The sequence below is a fragment of the Hylaeus volcanicus genome, chromosome 6 (assembly GCF_026283585.1).
Source record: "Hylaeus volcanicus isolate JK05 chromosome 6, UHH_iyHylVolc1.0_haploid, whole genome shotgun sequence".
Taxonomy (NCBI): domain Eukaryota; kingdom Metazoa; phylum Arthropoda; class Insecta; order Hymenoptera; family Colletidae; genus Hylaeus; species Hylaeus volcanicus.
The window spans coordinates 14,282,218-14,300,381 of record NC_071981.1 but is presented as its reverse complement, the minus strand read 5'-3'; the positions used below and the strand labels follow the sequence as shown (position 1 = coordinate 14,300,381).

Here is an 18,164-nt window from a genome sequence, read left to right as displayed (position 1 = left end):
GACGCTAGTGTTGAGTAGAAGTCTGTTTCTGTACTTTCAGTGACAGCTCGCTGGAGTGTAGCCTGAGCATCGAGGAGGGCACGCAAACCCTTCTCGCAGACTCCTCGTCGAAACCGTTCGGCATGGACCTCGACGTCCGGTCGAACAGGTCCAGCATCGTGTCGCAGGACGAGTCCGACGAGATCCAGCACCAATAATAGTTTCACGGCACGCCTCCTCGCCTTATTCTCCTTACCGGATTCTCCTCCTCGTTCGAATTACCCTCACAGAATTCTCGTTGCTCCCTCTAGTGGTGTTCAGTGTTGCTGGACAACGAACGAACTCCGCTCTTCTTTGCGCCCCGCGATGTTTTCTTTCTCTAAAGCAGTGTTTCGTACCGACGGTATTGGGGAGCGTACGTCAGTGGCGGGTCTAATGCGAAGCTCACGGAGTTTAGTCTGCAAACGGTGTCCATCGGTGTGGGAGGTATTGAAAAGGTAAAGTCATTTGTGTGCTCTGCAGCGCGTGTTATCACTGAGAATTTATCAGTGAGACCATGTGACGGTATATGGGGCATTCGTTTCATCCTGGAGGAAAGGCATCGAAAGTAGTATCGTTGGTGTCCCCAGACTCCCTCCATTGCACACGTAGCAGAACACCGTGGAGGTTTTAGGTCTTTCGAAGATCTCCCTCACGAAAAAAAAAATATTCATGACAACCTACTACCATGATATAATAGCTCACAGATACTACACTTGACGCAAGTTAGGTGAAACACCCTGTATACCATCGTCACGCTGCGACGAATGATGGTAGAGAATTTCAGTGGACTCATAAGTCTTAAAGGGGCACTGATCCATTGCATTTTAGAGAGGTAAAACCTAAATAATATTTTAGGTTTCAAGACGCCGTTTAAGGATTAAACTTCGCGGAAGGTTTAGGATGACCCCCCTGAGACCTGGTAATAAGTATAAACAAAAATGATTAGTGACTTCTTTATTAGAGTCCTCTTATAAATCTATTCGATAATATAGAAATAATTACTAATTTTGATGGTATCTTTCTAGTGTCTTGCGTTGTTGTTCCAATATTTGAAATTCAAAGTAAACGCTTTTGTGTTGATTTCGTTAACGATTTTGAACGATGCTAAGTAACAATATAGGAAATATATGTGGTTGATAAATAAATACAGTATTCGCGAACAATGTGTTTAGAAGGATGACACGGAAAGAGTAGCTCGAGGTCCTCGGAAATATATCTAGATCCGTCACTGATGACTATACACACTTTCAAGTTTGGTGATCGAGCAGATCACTGTGGCTCGTCCTTTCAACGTGGTATAGCCGATGGTTACATTCTATCCTCTTTCTTTTATAAACTAGATGCCAAAAAATTTATGTTCTGTTACGGCATAATGATCAAACAAAAAGAAACGAATGTAAGTGTGACAAGTATACCAAGGAGTAGGGATCGATGAAGACGGAGTTGTTTGTTGTTCAGCTCGCACAAAGGAGTGTCATATAGGATCCAGTGATGCCAAGTATGCTTCCCATTCGTACATACGCGTCGGTCACACCTGAGTGCGCAATACCGTAGCTGTAGGAAACGATGCGTGGTTCCAATTCTTTTGTAATTCTATTTTTCTTTGAGGTGACGAAGGGTACCAGTTTCACGAACGTATTAAATACTTTATTAGCGCTTCAGACGCTGCAGTGGGAAACATTTCTGGGATCACTGTATAGGTCACGTATGCCACGCGAGATCTGTAATTTTTCTCGTCTTTTCTCATCGTTGGCAGCAATGGTAAGCAGTCGTTTGTGTTTTCCTGAAATCTCGACTAATTAAAATAAAACCGTCATTACCAACGTAACGAATGAGCGGAACAGTCGAAATAATTTTCACGAGTGGAGGGAGCTTCGCAACTGCAGCTTCTAAAGACCCTCTAAAAAATTTACGAGATAACGTTGGGTCGTGCCATTTTTCAGCCATTTCCACGAAATTCGATTTGAAAAGCATATGAATGTTTTAGTGCTCGAATATATTTAATGCTAGAAATTTCAGCCAGATTTTTCGACTAAAATTTGAAAAAGTCACAACTCTCACTGGGATAAATGGGTTTGAATGATTAGTACGATAAACTGCGTGCCGTTGGGTGAAGAATTTTTAAAAAATATGAAACTCTCCAAAGAGTCTATTTTTTAGAACTTTTGGTCGGAAAAATGTACAAAAAGTTGCCCAATCTTTACAAATTCGTAGCTCATTCAATAACGAATATGTTGGATTGAAACTTCTTTTCATTGTAGATCTCATGGAACCCTACAACAAACATACAGAAAGCTTTTCCCTAAAGTGAAAGCCAAATTTTTGAAAAATGAAAGATTGATTTTTTTAAGAATTCGTTAGGATACCAATTGCCGAATTTTCCTCGTTAGCTGAAAAATGACGACATCCAATCGTAATCGAGCAACGTTCTTTCGTGACTCGTACCAGAGGATTTCCACAGTTTCATGAAAACGCGAACGACACGGACGGTCCGTTACCTTTTCGCTAGTCGTCTATCAAACACTTGTAAATACATACCTTGTAATAGTCGAATATCGGCATTCTCGCGTGATTTTATTCTAAGGGCGTACCATACCTTCCTACGAGAACCCCCGTTCGTTTCCTCGTTACTTAGAGTCTCGCGTTACCTATAACGGACAAAAGCATGCCTGTTGGTATGCGTACGTTGACCAAATGCTTCCTTACGATAGCGAACGTAATCATGTGATTTCGCACGGGTTTCGATCGCGGACGGTGGCTCGTGGCCAACGCTATCGTCGACGCTTCATATCATGTAGATAGACCTAGGTCTGTAAGTGTTTCCGCCGCGGTATAGAGGGATACAAAAGCGAGGAGAAATTTATCAAATTGTTGAAACCGAGCGATTGATATCGGTGTACCATCGCTCGGACGTTCCAGCCAGGCTGTAACATAAACGGTTAGAAAGAAACGGAAAGGAGACGATGTTTCGAGTACTGTACCGAGCTGGAAAGAAGGCTAGCGGGAGGAATCGGAATAGGGATTGGCAGCATGGCGATAGTCACGCCTCTCTACGCGTCGTTGTAGCATATTATTTTTCGAAATGGTCGTATTTAAATAACAAAGAAAAGAAATACACGCGTAGAAACAAAGTAAAATGATGCGAAGCGAACAGTGTCAACGCGTAAAACGAATTATTGAATATAGGGGGCAATAGGGGGGCTACGAGAACGTGAACGGTGGCTAATCTGCTTTCCAGCTCGATATAGTATATCGATCGAATCGCTTCCGTATCTGTTGAAAGTGTAAGGCTAGCAAAGAATTATCATTGAGAGAACGTGGATAAAAACGAATGCAAACGGTATGGAACAGATTGTTCGCAAACATTGTTCACGCGTTTCTAGATAGATTGTTCTATCGGTAAGGGTAATGTGTAAATGAGTACGTGCACGTGTGTGTGTGTGTATGTGTGGAGAGGTGTGTTCACAGCACCCTGTGGTGCACTTCATATCCATGGAATTCGCATTTTTTCCTAACGATTTAGCATTTCTCTTTGTTCTCTCCCGAGGACCATCTCAGTCTTTGTCGGAAACGAGCCACCGTTCGACAAACGTTAGAGGACGACGAAAAACGAAACGTGGAAGTGTCGGTTAGTTAGCGAGCTTAGGCGTACAAGAATGAATCAAACGACCACGAATTATCAGAATCATTGTTATTTTGCGCGTCGTTGAAAGGTAGATGCGACACCACATCGCTATCCGAATTGTCTTTCAACGTAATGGTGAACCTCGGTTGCCCAACAGTTTCGAATCATTATCGTTTCATTTCTATGATTTCGATGATACAGGCGGCAAACCCTCGAGTGGCAAAGAAAGGACTACGCGAAACAAGAAACTTGCTTTTCGACTCGTTTCCAAAACATTTCCAACCTTTTTCCTCCCACACCCTCCCTTTGAAGAGAAATATTCTGCTTTGTGGAAGTCGAATCGAAGAAAGTACAAGATAGTAGAGGTAATCGTATAATTATCAGATGCTCGGCGATCGATAGGGAAAATTTTCATTTAGCTGTGCAAACGGGTAACGATAATTAGCTTCACGGTTTAGAGCAGGCATGCCCAACGCGTTGCTCGCGCAAGCCATGATACATCGGGATAGGTAATCGCCGACGTCCACGAAGCCACGGCTCTGTGGACACAAGCCACTCCTCCGCGTGTAACATCCCATTGATGAAGTACGTAACGAATGAACACAACGTGTTTTAGAATTTCCTAACGCATTCGTAAAGTAAATAACATAGAATGAATGCAATGAAACAAAAGCATTCGAAAGGTAATGTAATGGACGCTTCCAAACTGTCAGTTCGAAATTTTTAAACCCAGCATTTTATATATAATATATATGTATATTCAACCATGATCACTAAGTTACTTGCTTGATTTTATTCACTCATACGAGTCGTCGGTATCATTGTAAATATCAGATAGAACATCGGCATATACACTCTAGTTACTCCTAGATATTTTCATTCTAGTATATTTTAGAATTGTAAATTTGTACGAATTGAAAATCGTGTTAACGTTATGTGAATTTGTATCCGTGGACTAAATACTGTTTTACGAAAGTGTTGCACTAAGGCTCGGGTCACTTTCCTACACCGATCGACTGTTGTAAGTCGAGACGAGACTAAGGGGATGCTAGGAATATTCTTATAAAAATATAGACACAGGTAGCATACCGAATGCACGATGTGAGATTTAACCTAGTACAAGTGTATAAATGAAGGGGGTGATATAACGGGTAGAATTGTCAAATCATTCATATGTACACCTGGTGCAAGAATCTTGACCATGTACTCGTTGTTCGTTTGCATTTGTGCGTAAATTGAGCGAGTAAAAACGTATATTAAGCTGGCGTAGCCATTTTAAAAGGCCAATGTCAAATATACACGATATTTTTTTGCTATTTATTTGCTAATTATTTGCCATAGAATTAATTTTTTTGCTCCAGCCGTTTTCGAGAAACAATGGCTATGCTAGCGTAATGTTGAACTAGCGTAGCCACTTATGTATCTCTGTACCTAACAGGGATATCGATTCCATTCTTGCAGCATATTTTTTTGCTAATTATTTGCTCTTAATTCACCGAATATTAATTTTTTTTGCTGCAGTCATTTCGGAGAAACGATGACCGCGCTAGGACAGCGTTAATCTAGCATAACTAAGTGTCGCAGCTCCGTACCTAACAAAGATATCGATACATTAGTACGTAGTCGCGACACTTAGTTATGCTAGATTAACGCTCTCCTAGCGCGGTCATCGTTTCTCCGAAATGACTGCAGCAAAAAAAAATTAATATTCGGTGAATTAAGAGCAAATAATTAGCAAAAAAATATGCTGCAAGCTTGGAATTGATATCCCTGTTAGGTACAGAGATACATAAGTGGCTACGCTAGCTCAACATTACGCTAGCATAGCCATTGTTTCTCGAAAACGGCTGGAGCAAAAAAAATTAATTCTATGGCAAATAATTAACAAATAAGTAGCAAAAAAATATCGTGTTAATTTGGAATTGGCTTTTTGAAATGGCTACGCCAGCTTAATATACGTTGAGTAAAAATCCTGGTAAAGATCTCACAACCAGTGGCGGGAGCGATCGAGAATCTCACGCGCATCAGCCTTGCGCATCGCGCGCCTGGGAAGGGGACTTCCCCCACTACGCCAGCAACGCTCCGCGTGCCTGCGGCGCGGGGCAGTAGTGCTTCGGATCTCGTGGGTGAATGTGAAGTCACGTGTTTGCAAACTTTCGAGCAAGTGAATTTTTGGTGTACTTCAAAGACTGGCGGGTTGTTATCGAGGTCGAGAGTGATACAATAGGAACTATTACATCACATTCTGCTAACAAGGAACGTCACCCAATATGAACACACTGATCTTAATCAAAGCTTGGTACAAGGGTAAAGCATCGAAAAATATTTATACGCTTATTTTTGTTATATTAGAAATATTTTATTTGCAACTTCGAGGGTAGTTTTCACCTCTTGAATACGAATATCTATGAATATCTCTGTCTATGTACCAAGTTTGATCAAAATCAACGTGTTGGAAATGGGTGGTATTTCTTGAAAGGAAAATGTGAAAAAATTGTATGAGGCATTACTGCAGCGTGGACACGTGTTCTTTCACTTGGTGTACAGAGTCAATATGCCAAGCGTACAACGCTGCATTCACATTGCTTCGAATGAACCCTTCCTGTCGTGTCTTGCTGGGAACAGTTGGGCATGCCTGGCTTAGAGTAATTGGCCAGCGATAATGGTTGCAATTCCCAACGACGATAATGGCATGGCTCCTCGTGATTAAGTAATGGTCTTATTAATGTCAAGAGCAATCTTCATCGCGTGCAGTGGACGATTCCGTCAGGCTTAGGGCTCTTTCGCGCGTCTCCCTCGCCGTTAATCGACGGCTGACCTCAACCCCTACACGGGTTAAAAGGGTAAGCCCTCCTGGACGCGTGGAAGTCATAGGTATATTCAATAATTTTTTTCTGAAACAATTGAGTCAACTAATTCAAATATTTAAAACAAAATATTATTTAATACAGCTGCAATTGTCACGCGTCCAAGGTGGCTTCTTCGTTTAATTAGGTTTGCCGATAAAACGCGAATCAGCGAGACTATCCGTGGCTCAATCGTTGGAATTAGCTTCGTCGGTGCTCTGGAAATGTAATTCCCTTAAAAGAGTAAACCATTGAAGTCTTTGGGGAGCGAGAACCGCGTTCCTGGATCGTTCGAAGTTCGCGTGGATCGTAGTTTGCAACGCGTCGTAATGATTTCTGCTCAAGAACGTTGGGTTTCGTCAACGTCGTCGTTTTCGCGACAGCGCCAGCTGCGTGTATATTTATATTCTGTGTTCGAAATGGTGGAATTATTTAGTTCTGCTCTTTAAGCCGATCGTTGCTCAGATTACCGAAGGATCGCGAGGACGAAAGTACTGTCTACAATTTTTTGCGATCGCGAGACTATCGATTTTCTGTCGGTGCACAGGAGTTCATCGCGGTATCTCTCATATACAGTGCCGTCTTAAGTTATGCAAAATTATTCAAAATTAGACACATTTGTGGCGACACTGATCCCTAAAATTTGTCATTGTCTATGTCGACGTTCCTTCGACAAAATTCTCGATCGCAGCTTTTCGGATTCTTTCTTTTTCGTAATCTGCGATACTTGAACAAAGTCAATTTAATTAGATCAGTTAAGACGTCCCTGTGCATACGCGTCTAGGAATTGAGTAATTGTTCTGCTTCCGCCTCTTCATATCATTTTCCCCTTGGGCAAAGAGACCCTACTAGGCTAGTGCAGAGATAAATCAAGGAATCACCAAGTGCTAACCGCGCGATCAGCAGCTGGTTCATTGGGATTCATCGAGTGATATCGATGAGTTGTGTTTTTTTTCTTGGGCGTTGGTGTTTAGCTCAGTCTCTTTACGGGACGTTGGAAAAATTCGAATGCGCGGAATCGGGACACGTGACTTCTGGAGATCGTCTGTCTGACGCAGACGATACTTGTATTCTCCGAAGAAGGTCCTCGTCGAGAGATTAGACGCCCAGACGAAGGCAAAAGGAAGGGAAAAAAGGGGGAAGCAGTTTTCGAAAGTAAACTCCTCGAATTCGTAAAAATATTCCTCCCTGTCCGCCCCATCCAGCCTCCCCTAGCGTCCACGATTATTTTCTAAGAACGCTCGATCGCTAAGAGGAGTCTAAAGAATATTTAAATGTTTCTAATGTTGTGTAAATAAACAAGAAAGCCGAGAGTGCATATCGCGAAAACGCTGTGAGAAACGGTGTGAGAGGGAGGGAGTGAAGTGGAGAGAGAATAAAAATGTTTGTGTTTTGACAGGTGGCTCAATCATTTCGTAATTGTGTTCCTGTAGATTCTAGAACGCCGAGGAATGTTGTAACGAACCATGGGGACTCGTTCGCGGGTCGAGAACTGTGACGTATCGTTGGTCATCTTTTTTGTTTTTATTATTCGGATTTAAAAGAATCTTCCAACTTGTCACCTGGAGCACAGTTCCCGACGCGTGGCTTCGTCGAGGAACCAGGAATCCCACACGCAATTGTTTATCGTTGTACGTTGTAGGTAACAGCGACGTAAAATTGACGCTTCGTGGCCACGAAAAGAAAGGTCGGAGGAAAGACGGAAGGAAGAGCCAAAACGGTGGGAGGCGATTCATTGTTGATATGTAGAATGTATTAGGTTTACTGAAAAGTTCCGTTCGCACTCTCGGATCGCAAAATGGTAAAGGACTTTTCGATTTCTAATCATGTGAAGTTTGATCCTAAAAAAGCGCCTACATATTAATTAACATCCTGTAGATAGGATAGCCAGACTTTCGTACTACAACTAGAAAGAGAAAGAAAACCGCGATGCCCTATCTGTCTCTCTATCGTTTTGCCCTCAGGGGCTCTAGCTATGTTTGATTCGTGAAGACTGTACGAGGAGATCCAACTCCATACGAAAGTTACTAGAAAACTGTTAGCAAAATCCCGAGCTTTAAGTTATGAATATCTCCTCTACTTGGGGCGCTAGGGCGCATGGACTACGATATATATATATATGTCATATATATATATGATAATACATACACATAGGACATATATATACATATATATATCATATACAATATGATGATAATACATACACATATGACATATATATCGTAATCTGTGCACACTTGCGTTGTAAGTGGTAGAAATATTCATAACTTAAAGCTCGGGATTTTGATAACACTTCTACACTACACAGTTGGAACTCCTTGTACAGTCTTCGTGGTTTGATTATAGCTACAGTACGGGCTTAGCAACCCCGAGGTACCCGAGCTATAGGTGGGCCAATGGGCCTCAACAAATTGCTGACGTCCCTACATCCCTTGAGGATCAACTTCTAATATCAATTCACGTGCAGATTGGTAGCAAATTTGCAACGTTGCGAAATGATAAATAGAAATTGAGATATACAAAAGTTAGGTGGACGGAACTTTTCAGCTGACTTGTCAATGAAAGAAAATCACCTGAAAAATGAAACGAAAAACGCGAAGCATGACAAAAGAAATCGTAAGAGAGGAATTTCGTAGAGAAGCCTCGTCTCGTGGACGGCTCTAAGCCTGTTATTTTCTGAGGAGCAGCATTCATTATTCCTATAGAGTCTATTCTTCTAAATAATCTTTCAGCTGAGTTTCCGTGTTGACCACCGGAAGTGGCATTCGGTCTGTACACACGTTTAAACGCGAAAGAAATTTAAAAAAAAAAAGTAAATAAATAAAAGAAATGAAGATTTTTCGCTGTATATATATATATGTTTATTCTCAAAGAAATTATACAGCTATTACGTAACTACATTAAAAAGAGAACACAAAATAAATATATATATATAAGACGAAGCGAAAGGAGAGTGTGTACTAAGAGAACAACGTATGCTATATATACGATACTTCGAAGCACATCCGTTTAAGGAATTGTTAAAGAAAAAAATGATTCAATAAATATTATGTCTTAACCCATTTGCATCACAGCTCTGAATACGCTACTAGACGTATTCGTCCAAGATGTTGTATCGGGTAGTTTTCGTTTATCATTGATTTTACTTAGAAATTACGTGTAATAATTGAAATTATTATACGTTTGTACAGCTAGAGCTATTTTCGCTATCGGCGTTTCAGAGAACGTTTTAGATCCTGGTGAATTTTGGAAACCTTGGTAAAAAGATGCTCATATCCTCCCATCGACAGATACCATAGTGGCCCTAGTGGACATTTTAAATAGAATAGGACAGCAAGAAGAAGAAAAAGTTTCTCTTATTATTTTATTAGTATTATTCCGCATTTGGTGATAGCTCGACTGCGAATTTTTATGTATTTATAACAAGTTGAAATGCGAACAAATTTATGAGACACAAATGCAAAAATATGTAAAATATCAACGGTAAAATACATATTACACTGTTTAGAAGGTACAACATACTTTCGTTTTGGTCTCGATTCTTCATCTAAGTAAGTACGAATTTGCATGAACATCCGCAGTCTGGTGATAGGAGACAATGGCCTGGTGCGGATTATTTCGCTTACGGATGCAAATGGGTTAGGTCTGTCTCTTTTAATACGATGTAAAAGCGGCGATCCCACGGGATAGGATGGTTAATGGGAATGCGAAGCAACTTTCACCACCCTTTTTTCGACTACTATCGTGTATCAATCATCATGTACCAATTGGTTTTATTTAATATACTGATTGTTAAGCCTTTCGATCTTGGATTTCGCTGGTGTCCTGTAGGAGCCGTCACGCTTCGCCACGTCCCCCTTCTTGTCATCCTCCTCCTTAGCATCCAGAGCTACTGGGTGGTCACCGTCGCGCAGTATCACAGTGGGCGCCATCGTTGACGTCGTCGAATTGTTATCCTGCAGAGATTGCTGAAGGCAGAGAGCAATTAGATGGTGCAGCCAGCAATGCAACGGCGATTCATTGATTCATTGAAAAATAGAATACATATAGGTGTTCGTATCTCCAACGTTTTCTACAAATAGTCTGGTATATATTAGGTCGCCCTACAAATTTGTGCCACTCATTCTATTGTTTAAATCAACGTGAAACAAATCATCATCACTAGACTGCGAATTTTATGCATTTATGACGTTGAATAATACAGAAAACATTCATGAAATGTACATAACGTACGTTGAATATATTCTACAATTGTTATTTCATTTTGTATATATGCGCATGCCTTTTCGTTATGTTTAGCATGTATTTGTTATATTAGTTTGTATCATAAATGCATAAAATTCGCAGTCTAGTTATCACCCTCTCCTTTCTACGATCTTTTTCTACGTTTCAGACAAACTCATTGTACCATCGCTGTATAATTTCTATATTTTTTTAATCGAATAACAATCCGTGTCGCGAATATATAGAGTGAACTAATATAATTCTATTGAAAAGAGACGTAGAAGATCCTGAAATGAAAAGAGTACGACCTCGAGGAAAGTTAGATTTCCTATCATCATGTTTGCTTCTTTGAATAGCTTTGCTCGGAACGTAATGTTATCGTTTATCGCACATGTATAGGTGTTCCCATTGAATCGGCTCACCGTGTATTCCAACTGGGCACGAGCAAGCGTAACTAATTAACGGAAAGCAGAGTCTTCTCTGACCTCCTTCAGGGACGAGAGTAAATAAGGTTCGTGTCCCACTTGGCGAGAACGGAGCCGTGTCGCGTGCTTAAACGTTTCGAATTAATCGGCGATAGTTACCTGCATGACGTTTATGAGGAACAGGAAGGCGAGCAGAGTCAATGCGCTAAGCGCGGCTCCGCTTCCACCTTTGCCCTTGTAGCTCCTGAAACGATCCATCAACAATATTTATATTTTTTACTGCTAACAATAAATGCTACTATACAAAATATTAACATTTATTATTGGTAACGAATGAATGCTATTATTTTATTTATAATATGAATGTCTTTTATCAACAGATCATGCTGCTAATAATATTATTCATATTTATTATTAACATTAAATACTCTATTTTCAGTGTTAACGACATCATCAATTTCCTTGATGAAGCTCAAAAGGAAGAGGCTCATTGGTGGATTAGGGATTTTATACATTTATGACGTATAACATAAAGGAAAAGATACAAAAAATATACATAACATCTAAAAAAATCTATATCTATAAAATCTATTCTAATAATATTAATGTAACAATATTTATATTTTGTACATATATCTTTTGATTATGTTTAGCATATACTTATCACATTCAGTCGAATCATAAATGCATAAAATCCTCGGTCTACTCGTTGAGCAGGAAGTTATACCCATTCATTTTCGTATTTCAAGTCATAATTATTCGAAACCTAAACGTAATAAAAATATATATATATATAGAATCACATTATATTTACCCGCGTGAGCCGTGATGGTAGCCACCGGAACCGCTGTGATGATAACCACCGGAACCACTGTGGTGGTAGCCACTAGGGCCACTGTGGTATCTGTCGATGGGAGGACGATAAGAATCTTTGGCAAGGTTTCCAAGATTCATCAGGTTCTTAAATGTCATCTACAACACCGATCGTGAGCTGCTCTAATCAGACATTTAATATTTATGCTATTACTATTATTATTTATTACAGAAAGAAGGCTATCAAAGGATATATATGTAATAACCATAGAAACAGTCTAGCTGATTGTGCATGGTTCTGGTTACTTAAAAATAATTAAAAGATATCTTAAGGGGGGCCCCCTCGTCAAACCTGTGAAAAAAGATGATACGATTCTTTTTTCGAGAAAAGTATACAGCATGAAGTGAAAAAGAAATGTTTGACATTATTCAAAAGTATCTGATGATACAAGAAATTTTTGTTAATATTATTCGAATAGCGGATTTTATAAGTGGCACTTGGTCAACAACAAATGAAAGAAGTCTAAGCGGTGGACACGATATGTTGACACAGGGCTTCTTCTCAACTAACCTTTATGGCTGATAAATTAATCTCGACTAATTGCAATTAAATACAGAACTAAATACTTGCACGTTTCACAAATTCACTTTGAAAGAATCGCTGAACTAGCACGCGACATTTGGAAGAACTCCCGTGTTTCGCAACCTTTTCGTTAACTGTCGCCACGACGCGCTACGCTGGACTGTTTTCACCTAGAATAGAGTCAGTTCCGTGTGCTTTTTGTCACAGAACGTGGATCCCTTCGTGGTCCCTGCGTCTCTTCGCTACTTGCACCGATTAAACACACGTTGCCGACACGTCTTCGTCGCCAAGTGCGGCGATTAGCGACGAAGATAATTTTCTTCATTGTTCCTTAGATTGTCAGCGTTCCGTGACTGGTTACCTAATCTTCCAGTAACTAGCTTTCACGTTGGTGTTAATGCTGCAAGACTGTTGCTTCCCTGATCTGAAAATATAACTCAGAATTTCCCCAAGGCTATCAACGGATATTTATGAGGACGTAGAAACCTGTTAGATTCCAAGCTCAAGTAGTTTTCAGGATGTTCATTCTCGAGTTACATCATGCAATTCCAGGAGGGATGTCACCCTTACTTAGACCAAATATACAGGGATAACTCCACTTGTTATTCTAGTCACATCAGATAGGAATATACAAACCTGTTAGATTCCAAGCTCGAGTGCTTTTCAGGATGTTTGCTCTCGAGTTACATTATGCAATATCAGGAGGGATGTCACACTTAGACCCAATATGCAGGGATAACTAGTCCACTTGTTATTCTAGTCACATCAGATGAGGATATACAAACCTGTTAGATTCCAAGTTCGAGTGGTTTTCAGGATGTTCATTCTCGAGTTACATCATGCAATTCTAGGAGGAATATCACCCTCAGACCAAATATACAGGGATAACTAGTCCACTTGTTATTCTAGTCACATCAGATGAGGATATAGAAACCTGTTAGATTCCAAGCTCGAGTGGTTTTCAGGATGTTTGCTCTCGAGTTACATTATGCAATATCAGGAGGGATGTCACACTTAGACCCAATATGCAGAGATAACTAATTCACTTGTTGTTATTCTAGTCACATCAGATGAGGATATACAAACCTGTTGGATTCCAAGCTCAAGTGGTTTTCAGGATGTTCATTCTCGAGTTACATCATGCAATTCTAGGAGGGATGTCACCCTTACTTAGACCAGATATACAGGGATAAGTAGTCCACTTGTTATTTTAGTCACATCAGATAGGAATATACAAACCTGTTAGATTCCAAGCTCGAGTGGTTCTCATGATGGTTGCTCTTGAATCACATTTCCTGCTGAACGTTAATGCAATTCCAGAAAGGATGTAACCATTGTACCTAATATACATATGCTCGGACATATGCACAATGTCTAGAGCCTTCAAAGGAACCACTAATTGCTCAGGCGATGAAGATCGTTCGCCCTAGAAACTCTTTTCAAGGCTTCCCTTCTACAAAAGAATGAACTCTATCCTACTAAAAGTATTAAGACGGAAGTTGCGAAGGCTCTCCACAATGCGGCACTGTTTCAAAGTACGAAATATTCTTTCATGGACGGAAAGGGGATTAGAAAGGAACAGAAATGCACAAGTTCATTGTCAACGAGACCGTTTATTAGCCTGATTTAAATACAATCGTACCGCGCGTAAATACAACTTACTGCAAAGATGATACGCTAACCGATCTAAATATATCCTGCCTATTGCGAAGAAACTCCACCCGTTGGCCTGTGTGTACATAGTATTCTATATACAGTAGCCAATTTCGAACGGGGGACTGGACGAATTATAATATCCTGAGGCGTTAACTCGTACGAATATGGGGGAGGGTCATTCAAGGGCAACCCTCGTTGAACCACTGTCAGAGGATTGATCTGAAAGAGGCACAACGAACTTCGCCCACGGCACGTCGACATTACCAAACCTCGATAGTTCCGGCAGTACTAAGCTCGTCTTCCTCCCCTTTCATGAAAAATGTGTCTCGCGACCGCGATGAAACTAGGGATTAAATACGTGAAGGTGGACTCCGATTGGCGCGATGCGCTCGTCGCTCACTGGTAAGGAAACGCGAGTCGAAGAAATTAGGGTCCGCAGGATTTAGCCTCGAATATAACGCACATTGCAACAGTATAGCGATGCGTAAGGATATCCAAAGGTTTCTGAATTGGCTATAATGTAAGTGATAAATTAATTCGAGATTCCAGTGGTTTCCCTTAAAGTAGTCTTCTTGGAAGTCTGCCGTTGTTAGAACAATTTTTGAAAGTCCTGTTTCAGCATAATCCTCGTCTCTTAGAGAATCTTCTCAACTGTGCCAACTCCCCATTCTTCTATTTTGGCCATATGTAATTTGTTCGTCTTCGCTAGAAAGAGAGCTCGACGTTCAGAGATTTTACACAGTTGGGGAGATTGAAGACTAGATGAGCAACGTAACAAGAGAGGACTTTCAGAAGACGTTCCAATAGGAGCAGCAACTCTCGAGAGTACAAGTAGCCACTAATCTCTCAGTTTAATCTGTCATACTTCTTATACAGTCAAATCAAAAACATTTTGATACCCATACGCATCATATCATTAGACTGCAGATTTTTATGCATTTATAGGAAATTTGAATGTGAAATTAGAAAATGCGTACAGTATGCAATGTTATTACAAAATATTGAAAGTAAAGTTCATATTATAATATTGCCAGGGTAAAATAAATTCCTCTTTAAGTTCAGTTTTTGTAGGTACGTTTGCTGAGATATTATTTTGCATAAAGATGCGCAGTCTAGTTATCACCAATTTAGATTCTACGTGCTCGCCAAGGAACACCAGATCACGCCGAAGCTGCGATCCCCGTTCGCATCGCAGCCAATTGAGCCCCGAATAAACGCTACCACTACGTTTAATATAATTTAATAAATATAAATAAATAACGTGATCGTCGTCGAGGCCTGTTCGTGTCAGGCCTGCGCGCGACATTTGTTCATGGACTCTTCTCTCCTCTCTCGCGAACTTCATTTTCATGCACGAATCCCGAGCGTCCGCGGAGAATCCGAAAAATTCCCATCGTACGCCAAGGATTCCTGGCAAATTTTAGCGTTCTGTTGTCCCAAAAGGATCCGCCGAAATCGATCGATTAATAATGCTATGTTTCTGGAAGACAACCGAGTCAGTCTGTCGCTCGATGAACCGAGTACGTCGATCGAGAGCTTGCGAGAAAAGTGTCACCAAGATTCCCGCCAGTCTAGTTTCAGACACGTCCATTGCGCATGTTCCACGTCTATGTCTAAAGCTAATGTTCGCCGTTCTAGGGTGCGATCTAGGCCTCGGGATCTTGAACAACTCAGGCGTCGACTTTTCAATGAAATAGGAAAGTTCTAGAGAAGAATTGCTAGAAATTCCATGTTGAAGTTACGGAGCAATTGATCCGGAGTTGTTCAGGTCCCGCGGTGCTAAATCGTGGTCAGCGAATCGGAACGAGGCTTCCTCATACGGCGTTGCAGTCCATGAAGACGGTCCTGCAATCCTCTCCGTTGCGACCGCGTCGACTCGCGTCGTAGAGAACGTCGAAGCCTACGCCGCTCTGCCTCTGGAGCAGATAGCTGGTCGCGTACCTGGAAACAATGAAAACGTGAATATTCGATCGTGGATAAAATTACAATGGGTGATGCATTCGTGGACACGAATTAGAAAGAACTTACGATCCAAATTGACAGAAGACGGACGACGTGCCTTGAGCTTTGGCAACGCACTCTGCACTCGCTTCACAAAGAGCTCTTTCGGCGCAACCGCGTTGACCTTCATCCTCCGAGCGTCCAACGTTGTTAAAAGACTTTAGCGACCTCACGTAACCCTGAACAGAAAATCCATTCGAGTCAAATGTAAGTTACCATCCACAGAGAAAGGGTCCCGATTGTCTTTCGCTGAGCGTGGTACCTTCAGCATAGTGAGTGTCGTGACTGCAGCCTCGGAGATTGTGTCTCGCTTTCCCATGGATCTAGCCGCCAACGAACGGTGAGAGAACGATGTCTTCAACGCATCCAGGAGATTCACCACTATGTTAATGAACTGTTTAGGAAGAGTCGAATTATTTAATGCTTACGTGATAACCTCTCGTTAAACTTCGATCCTTGAACATTTTTTACAATTTTCGCACGAGAATCGAAGGATTCTCGCAACGAACGAGTGCAAAGTGAATGGAATTGAAGCATTCTACGAGGGGAAAGCGTAAGAGTATTTCACCTCGACACCCTAGACGCTTCGCCAAGTCGTTTGCGTGCAAATTTCTTTAGTCTAGCGTAGTACGAACAAAAGTGTCCACTTGTGACTGATTCATCGTAGTTGTGCGTTTGCATTTGGAGTCAATATGGGTCTCGTTTATTCAAGGGTACACCCTTCCAATTTACGAAGAGGATTGCTTCTGATCGCATGTGTTGAGGTTGCAAATAAAATGTAGACGTCTTGTGATGACTATATATATTTAACACTAGATTTGCGAAGCACGCTCGGTTTAGCCCATTCCAAAACTGACAAGGTTTTACAGGAACCGTTTATATTTTTAGCCAACCTCTTATGACGACTTTTATCCATACAAAAATGCATATATTCAAATTCAATTTTGTTCGAGCCTCGTAATTAATTTTAGTAAATCGATTTCACTTATTAAATCGTTACTTCGGCAATAGGAATCTCTGCATACCTATTGTTAATCAAAAAAATAATAAAACAGTTCAAATAGGTACAATAAGACAAAAGTTTCTTTTTTAATACGGGACTATATCGAACTGTAGTAAATTTTAGAACAAGATGGTCTATGAACCCATCTTGACTCCAAGTTCAAACTTTTGACGCGCCACTGTTACAATTACAATCGTCTCCCCTGGCGAAACGTCGAGCAGGTCGACCGGACAAGACGTTTCTTTACAATTTGTTCGATTGCGTACTAACCTCGGAAGCGTTTTTAGCCATGGAATAAATCTGATTAGGGTCTCTGTCTCGTCCTAGAAACGCGCCCAGCATCGCAGCCAATACATCCTAAACAACCGACACCAGCCATGTGCTCAGAGTTGAAATTTCGTTGATTGTGTCGCGTCCAAGTTTGAAAGCCCAAGCGCAACGGACAGCGATTTACGCGAGTCTCGTCGCCAGCGAAGGACGTCGAGCTTTTCCTTCCGTCGACGATTAGAGAAACGTGAAATGATCGCTGGCCCGTCGAAAGAAACGATTTAATTCGTCCCCGTGCAAATTAAATCGTTTAGAAAACGTGAAGATCGTTAACGGCGCCGCGCCCCGTACGAAAATAATGATCGTTCTTTTTAATTGCTCGTGGGGACAGTGGGCCTCGTTAACGTGGCCAACCGCGCGCTTCGAAAACCGATTTGTACACCGTTGCGATGTTTATCGTACGTAGAGACAGGTGAACAGAGTCGTGACTGAGTATTTGGGCAACTGAAAAGTAGTATGGCACCTTTCACCCTGTATATCGTTCGCTTTGCGACAAATATACAGGGCGTCCCAAAAATGTTGTAACACCTTGAAATGGGTGGTTCGGGAGGTGATTTGAAACAACTTTTTCCTTAGCGAAAATGTTGTCCGAGGCTTCGTTGAGGAGATATTAACGGAAAACACTGACCAATCAGAGCGC

The 18,164-nt window shown here is 41.1% G+C and overlaps 3 protein-coding genes across 9 annotated transcripts in view; 1 reads left to right on the top strand and 2 right to left on the bottom strand.

Annotated features, from left to right (window-relative positions):
• Positions 1 to 10,295, top strand: part of LOC128878036 (uncharacterized) — a 36,247-nt gene extending 25,952 nt beyond the window's left edge. For 2 of the 4 annotated variants that reach the window (XM_054125822.1, XM_054125823.1), the window contains exon 10: positions 41 to 10,295. In XM_054125822.1, the coding sequence (XP_053981797.1) occupies positions 41 to 197 (157 nt within the window). In that variant the 3' untranslated portion in view covers positions 198 to 10,295. Of the gene's footprint in view, positions 1 to 18 lie in introns of all 4 variants that reach the window. The other 2 variants (XM_054125824.1, XM_054125826.1) reach the window with 2 other exon arrangements.
• LOC128878037 (uncharacterized) lies at positions 10,266 to 12,797 on the bottom strand. 4 transcript variants are annotated; one of them, XM_054125827.1, is made up of 4 exons: positions 12,526 to 12,797; positions 11,956 to 12,137; positions 11,301 to 11,385; positions 10,266 to 10,460 (listed from the first exon to the last, which is right to left on the bottom strand). In XM_054125827.1, exons 2-4 carry the CDS (start codon positions 12,111 to 12,113, stop codon positions 10,266 to 10,268), a joined length of 438 nt encoding a protein of 145 aa, XP_053981802.1. In that variant the 5' UTR covers positions 12,114 to 12,137; positions 12,526 to 12,797. The 4 variants fall into 4 exon arrangements, with proteins under 4 accessions (XP_053981802.1, XP_053981803.1, XP_053981804.1 ...); XM_054125828.1 differs by having other exon boundaries at positions 11,956 to 12,113; XM_054125829.1 differs by having other exon boundaries at positions 11,956 to 12,113; positions 12,586 to 12,797.
• A 967-nt stretch (positions 12,798 to 13,764) lies between these two features.
• LOC128878242 (uncharacterized) lies at positions 13,765 to 18,109 on the bottom strand. The gene is made up of 4 exons (XM_054126288.1): positions 17,468 to 18,109; positions 16,457 to 16,588; positions 16,222 to 16,373; positions 13,765 to 16,134 (listed from the first exon to the last, which is right to left on the bottom strand). The coding sequence occupies exons 1-4, from the start codon at positions 17,537 to 17,539 to the stop codon at positions 16,008 to 16,010; spliced, it is 483 nt and encodes a 160-aa protein (XP_053982263.1). The 5' UTR covers positions 17,540 to 18,109; the 3' UTR covers positions 13,765 to 16,007.
• Between the last annotated feature and the right edge of the window lie 55 nt (positions 18,110 to 18,164).